The sequence below is a fragment of the Solanum verrucosum genome, unplaced genomic scaffold (assembly GCF_900185275.1).
Source record: "Solanum verrucosum unplaced genomic scaffold, falcon-dt-bn FXZP01000182.1, whole genome shotgun sequence".
NCBI lineage: Eukaryota > Viridiplantae > Streptophyta > Magnoliopsida > Solanales > Solanaceae > Solanum > Solanum verrucosum.
This window is the reverse complement of record NW_026020378.1, coordinates 1,430,912-1,438,349: the sequence shown is the minus strand read 5'-3', so window position 1 is coordinate 1,438,349 and position 7,438 is coordinate 1,430,912. Positions and strand designations below refer to the sequence as shown.

Below are 7,438 nucleotides of genomic sequence, written 5' to 3'. Positions count from 1 at the left end.
AGGACTTCACATTTACTTTTAGTTTAGTTGTTTTGAGGCGCCGTGGGTCTTGTCCAGACACTTATCTTAAGTATTAGAGGCTTCATAGATAGAAAGAGTTTAGGAGTCTTTCTGTATGTACTTTTCCTTGAGCTGGTTCTGCATACTATTATACTTGTGTTATTGAGTATTTTACAGACAATTTGAGTTGAGTATTTACTTTGAGTGTATATGTTCAAAAATTCTATTTTAAAGTCTTTTATCGCTTGAGTAAGTCTTCACCTGAGTAATCAGTCAGGCCAAGGGTTCGCTTGGAGACCATCAATGGTTCTCGAGTGCCAGCCACGTCCAAGGTATAGGCTCGGGACGTGACACATAAATTGCATATAGTTTCTTACAAACTAAAACTGAAAGACAAAGGAGGTATATATGCTATTTAAAAATAATTTTGTAGGGTAACATCACTCCCATAAATTTTAAGCGTCTCCTAAAAAAAGATATTACTTAAAGGAAATTTTATGTATTTTCTCTTGATGAAACATCATTTTCATCACTAATACTAATATTTTCAAATTCTTAATGGCTAAAAATAAAGTAATATGGATAGGTCTTACTAGGAAAATCCCTATAGACATGGCAATTATCAATGGTCAAGTTCTGGCCATAAACAAGGTAACAAACTCTAATCGGAGCCAGCCACCGACGCCAGTTTAAACGCTTTATAATAATATCCACATTACAAAAAAAATAAATATAATATGTAACTCATATTATAACTTTATCTAACAAAAGTAGAATTTCACGTAGTAAATGAATATGTGAACTTGTGAATCATTAAATTTTCATTGAATAGATTTTTTTTTTTGCGTGAGTGACAATTCAAAATATTTAAAATTGTATATCATTAATAATTTTACTATGAACGTAATATGTTTCTACAAAGAATTCTTTTTTATTGATTGATAATAAAGGAAAATATGAAACATGAAAGTATGATATTTATGTGTGATTTCAAACTCATGCACCTGATTAGCGAAGATTCGATTCTCTACCTTGTGAATTTCTTCTGCATTTTTTTATATTTTATTCTCAAAACTAAAACGTAATATAGATGAAAGAAACACATATGACGGGTGTTCACGGGTTGGTTTGGGTCGGTTATTGGTCAAAACCAAAACCAAACCAACTTAATCGGTTTTAAAATTATCAAAACCAAACCAAACCAAATATAATATACATTTATCGGTTTGGTTGTTTTCGGTTTTGGTTTGGTTTGGTTCGGTTATTCGGTTATTAACCATACATAAAAATAAAAGAAACAATTCATTCAAAACGTGAAAAAAGTGACAACAATCCATTAAAAAAAATAGTTAAAATGATTGGCATTACAGAACTTTGGATCATTGAATTTACTGAATAAAACTTCAAAATTCACTATTTTGGCATAGAAGGAAGAGACAATGACATTTTCAGTCCCACAATGAATTTCACAGACACTCATATACATGAAACCAATAAGAAAAATGTTCTCACCTTGGACATTTTTTCTTTCATAAGTAAATTATAAATAAATTTTGATGAAACATATATAAAATCTTTAAAATTGTTTATGAATATAATATATTATGTATGTATAATAATAAAATTTATGTATATAACTTGTTGGTTCGGTTCGGTTATTTCTTCGATTTTTTTCGAACAAAATCATAACCAAACCAATGACTATCGGTTCTTAACAATCTAAAACCAAACCAAATCAAAACCCAAATTAAATCGGTTTGGTTTATTTTCGATTTGAATCGGTTTTTATCCAAACCATGAACACCCCTACTCACACAACATAACTTTATTTTTGTTAACTTTCATGAGATATAAATTGTGAACATGTGTATAAAAAATAATTAATGATAGCATAAAAATCGAAAACACAGTAAGAACAAAAAAGTATACATTGTAGTATAATCAATCTAAAATTTAGTCATATCCCGCAAAATCTTCCTCCTTGTACTTTTTTTTGTTTCTATAAATACCAACAATAAATTTGGTAAAATTAATCTGAAGAAGTTGAATAATACTAAGAGCTTGTTTGGTATTATTGTTAAAAATTAGTTATTTTTAGAAGTACTTTGTGAAAATAGTTTTCGAAGAAAAATATAATTTGTATTTGGCTAATTTATTTGAAAAGTGTTTTTTGATAAGCAAAATGTGCTTGACTAATTTTATTTTATTTTTAAAAAAAAAAATTGAGAGTCAAATTACGAAAATGACAAGTATCAATGCGGTTTAAATATTAAGATTATTTTAAATATCTATTATTAAAAAATTAATTAAATTTTATTTTTATTAATTAAAATATACATATTCAAATTTTCAATCAATATTATACATTGATGAATAAAAACAATAAATTAAGTATTGATAGAATATTAACATGATAATTTAAATATAATTAAAATAATCAAGCCAAATAAATTTAAGGGAAAAGACTCAAATATGTCATCGAACTTTAAGAAAAGGCTCATCTATGTCATCCGTTTAAAGATTGGCTCATCTATGTTATTTTCGTTTGAGAAATGACTCATTCATGTCATTATTTGTTAACTAAAAAAAGTTTGATTTTGCAAAATCATTTTTTTTACATGTGGTCAATTATAATTCGTTCACATCATTAATTAAATCATTTTTAACAGGAAAAGGTTCAAATATGTCATCGAACTTTTAGAAAAGGTTCATCTATGTCATCTATTTAAAGTTGAGTTCATCTATGTCATTTCAGTTAACAAATAATGGCATAGGTGAACATTTTCTCAAACGAAAATGAAATACACGAGCCAAACTTTTAACGAATACATAAATAAGTCTTTTCTTCAATCATATATTTGAGATTTTTCCCTAAATTTAAAAATTATTTCACGAATTAAATCACTACATATGAAAAACTCATCACAAAATAAATAAATAAATATATATATATATATATATATATATATATATATATATATATATATATATATGTATATATATATGACAAAAATATTCTGATCTTGTAATAATAATTTTTTTCATCTACCTTTTCAATAAAAGAACTATTAGCCAAACACCTTATTTTTTCAAAATAATTTTTTTCAAAAATATTTCCCTATATTATTGTGTATTCCACATACTACTCCATTATCCTCTAACTAATTACACTGAATTTAAGGATTAATAAATGGAGTAAGGTCATAAATTATTTGCCCCCATATATATGTCGTTTGTTTTTTGTTCAAATAAGTAGGCAAATTCTAACAACTCTCTTTGCTATATGTTTGAAGAACGTTTATTATTAGACTATAATTACCCCCTTAAGGTAATACTTCTACTTAATTACTTCCTCTGTCCCATATTAATTAATTGATCACTTTTCATTTTACACGTACGGTATTTAAGAAATCAATAAAAAGATGATTTTACTAATTCATCCCTTAAAAAAATTATTGGAAATTTAACAAACAAATGTGAACACTTTCAAAAAGAATTACTTAAAGGGTAATATAGAAAAAAATCAATTAATGCTTTCTTAATTTAGTAAGCTGATCAACTAATATGTGACAACTATATTTAGTATAATGATCAACTAATATAAAACCGAGAGAGTATATTATTACCACCGTCCCATATTAGATTGGCATGTTACTAAAAGTACTTGGATCATATTACTTGATCACTCACTAAATCAGGATAAAATTAATTTTTTTTCCTATTTTACCCCTACAATTAATATGACTTTGGGAGTTATAACAAATTTGAAATTCAAAATTTCTTTTTTTTCAAGAGGTTAATAAATATGAACAAAAGGAAAAATATTAAAATTGATCAATCTATTAATAATTTCTTAATTACCGTGTAAAATAGAAAATGTTCATATCATATGAGACAGAGGGAGTATATAGCTTAGTCTAGAGAAAACAAATGTAGAAATTTAACAACTTGACACAATTAAATTCACAACCACTCGCCTAGAATAAGACAATTAGAAAACTCTATAAATTTAATTTGTGTTACCCAATGGATTAACTCATCACTAATCAAAATTAAAGGAGCAAAATATATAATTACTTTTCTAAAGCTCAAAATGTTTGTCAAAATTAATGTTGCATCATTTGTAGTTGCACTTTTTGTGGTACTAGTTGAGGGTAGTAACGTGATAGAGAGTATTGTTGAAGATCATGAGCATTCAATTGGAACTCAATGGGCTGTGTTAGTAGCTGGATCAAGTGATTGGTATAATTACAGACACCAGGTAATATATACATATATTTAATATCAATGTGATACTACACATGCTAATTTCAAATGAATCAGTACTGAAAAACACTCGTGCTCATCTACCACCATATGTGTATTTATTCAATGTTCAAAGAGTTGGTAATGACTTTCTTCCTACCCAGAGATCATAGTAAGCCAGGAGAAAGGCACCAGACCGAATTTGTCGTAAACTTGAAAAGATATTTGACGTTGACTAAGTTAACTAATGGTTAAAAATAACGTAATGAAAGGATAAAAGATTGTTTAATTTAATCTAAATGTCATTTCCCTTAGAAAATCACTAATCATACTATATATTATAGTAAAAAAAAAAATTGTTTCTAAGATTGATTAAATTCATAATTTGGGCTAATAATTTCAGGCTGATATATGTCATGCTTATCAATTACTGAAGAAAGGCGGTCTAAAAGATGAACACATTATTGTATTCATGTATGATGACATTGCTTACAATTCTGAAAATCCTAGACCTGGAGTTATCATAAATAACCCACATGGCCAAGATGTGTACAAAGGAGTACCCAAGGTACATATGTAAGCGTTTTGAATTTTATAACGATAATTTCAAGTGTCAATAATAAACATTATTTGAGCAAAAATTAATGGATTCAATCGAACGTGTAGCTGGACTTCTAGCTCCGGCCCATGATTATTTGTCAAGATGTCATTACTTAAATCTAATATATATATAACACACACACACCCTTTTTGACGTTTTTATGAGATTTATATTTGTAGGATTACACTGGAAAATATTGTAATGCTCAAAACTTTTATGGTGTTATCCTGGGAAACAAAAGTGCTTTAACTGGAGGCAGTGGAAAAGTTGTGAACAGTGGTCCAAATGATCATATTTTTATTTACTATGCTGATCATGGTGGTCCTGGTGTAATTGGTAAAGTTTTTTAGTTTCTTACTCCAACCAATACAAAATATTGTTCACCAAAGTATTTAATTAATCTAATTTTGTCATATTTAGATATGCCTATAGAACCATCAATTTATGCCAAGGACCTAAATGAGGTCTTGAAGAAAAAACATGCTTTTAGGACTTATAAAAAAATGGTAAGTAATTTTTGCGCTAGGTAGTTAAGTTTGAACCAATTTATATATATATATATATATATATATATATATATATATGATCAATGTATGAATAATGAACATAGGTTGTTAATTAATTAGGTATTTTACATGGAAGCTTGTGATTCTGGAAGCATGTTTGATGGTCTTCTTAATGAAGGCTTAAATATTTATGTAACGACTGCATCAAAACCTGATGAAGATAGTTGGGCCACGTATTGTTCTTTCAGTGGTGAACCTTGCCTTGGTGAGTGTCCACCAAAAGGTTTCAATAATACTTGCTTGGGAGATTTGTTCAGTGTTTCTTGGCTAGAGAATAGGTATGTTTGTATGTATATGTTTGTTACATTCTTTAATTTGACATCCTTATTATTGAATTAAAAAAATATACTAAAAAATGTGATATATTATATGTTAAATTAAACCAACTATACTTTGAAATTTGTATAAATCAGTGATTTGCAAGATCGCCGAGTGGAAACTTTGGAGAAGCAGTATCAACGGGTAATTATTTTGTCAAGTTTCAAATATCATATAGTTAGGGAGTACGTAGTTGTTAATTTTTTATTCGAAATATTTTATAAATGCAATTCTTAACTTCTTGTTGGATTTTTATTTTTATTTTTATTTTTTTGAATTCGATCAGATTCGTAAAATAGTGTTAAATAATGGTACACACGGCTCCCATGTGATGCAATATGGTGATTTACATATAAATAAGGATACTCTTTCCAAATATATGGGTTTTAATTCCCCAACACATACTTCTTCTACCAATAACTACCCCACAAATTCAAGACATGTTAATCAGCGCGATGTTCAACTCTTGTATCTCTTATCCAAGGTGATTAATTAATTTTACATCCCTTTAACTTTTGTATGTACATACGTAAAACAATGTTTAAATATACAATCAATTCACAGTTCCAGGATGCTCCGGAAGGGTCTACAAGAAAAAGTGAAGCTTATAGGAAACTAAGTGAAGTTATATCAGAAAGAGAACATGTAGACAAGAGTGTAAAACATATTGGACAAATTTTATTTGGAGTTAATAATGGTCCAGAAGTGCTCAACATTGTTAGACCTGCTGGACAACCCCTTGTTGATGATTGGGATTGTCTTAAATCCTTTGTAAGTATATACTACACGTCCATATGTTATAACAACGATCATATATACATTGACAGTATAAAAATAATAATATTACGTTGATGTACAGGTGAAGATATTTGAGTCGCATTGTGGATCATTGACTAGATATGGTAGAAAACACGTTCGTGGATTTGCTAATATGTGTAATGCTGGAATTCAAAGGGACCGAATGGATGCTGCTGCTAAACAAACAGGTTCTTCTTAATTAAGGAATTTATTAATTACTGATCATGTAGCTTGTCTTAAGCAGATTCATTACTATTAATAAATCATATGACTACTATTGCTACTTGATACTTTTTGATGTTTGTCTCATTAACACTTGGTAGAAAGATGCATGCATTCCTTGTCAAAATGTTTTTCAACCTTTAGTCAGTTAAATTAAAAATAACAAATAATGATTCAACTCAATTAAATATATAAACCTTCCATATTCATATTGTTTTAACATTAAGAGATATGGTTGTTCTCCAAGTATATAACTAAGCAGAAGTCGTTATAATATTCTTATAGAAAGAAATATAGATTTCAAAACACAGTAAAAATTTTCTTAAACTCTTAGGACTAACTGCATCATGTTGGGTATATAGCAAGAGTTAATGGGAAATGGAGGAAAGATGAAAAGAGAGAAACTTGAAAAGTTGGGAACTTGAAAAGTCCTCTTATGATTTAGTAAAAAAGGCATTTCTTCCTCATCGGTGATAAAAAGAAAAATAGAAGAATTTAAATAGAGAAACACTTTTATTAATTGTTAAAAAGGTTGGAAAGAGGGACCCTCCTCGCGCCGTCGTCGTCGCTCGCTCGGCTTTGACTTCGAAAAATGATTGATCGAGAGACTAATAATTAATTTAATTAATTAAACTAAATTAAATGGCCAAAACGTTTCAATTAATTAGTTAATTAACTAAAACGTTCC

General features: G+C 28.2%; 1 protein-coding gene across 1 annotated transcript; it reads left to right on the top strand.

Moving 5' to 3' along the window:
• Window positions 1–4,093: 4,093 nt before the first annotated feature.
• Window positions 4,094–6,727, top strand: LOC125838502 (vacuolar-processing enzyme-like). The gene is made up of 9 exons (XM_049517550.1): window positions 4,094–4,261; window positions 4,649–4,813; window positions 5,026–5,182; window positions 5,267–5,352; window positions 5,473–5,690; window positions 5,826–5,874; window positions 6,017–6,214; window positions 6,295–6,501; window positions 6,590–6,727. Exons 1-9 carry the CDS (start codon window positions 4,094–4,096, stop codon window positions 6,725–6,727), a joined length of 1,386 nt encoding a protein of 461 aa, XP_049373507.1.
• Window positions 6,728–7,438: the final 711 nt, after the last annotated feature.

Excerpts from the sequence above, each read along its gene's own strand:
- LOC125838502 (XM_049517550.1), top strand. The coding sequence starts at position 4,094 with ATGTTTGTCAAAATTAATGTTGCATCATTTGTAGTTGCACTTTTTGTG. Across the intron at positions 4,814-5,025 it reads TGTACAAAGGAGTACCCAAG|GATTACACTGGAAAATATTG; the intron begins GTACATATGTAA and ends TTATATTTGTAG. Across the intron at positions 5,353-5,472 it reads TTAGGACTTATAAAAAAATG|GTATTTTACATGGAAGCTTG; the intron begins GTAAGTAATTTT and ends TTAATTAATTAG.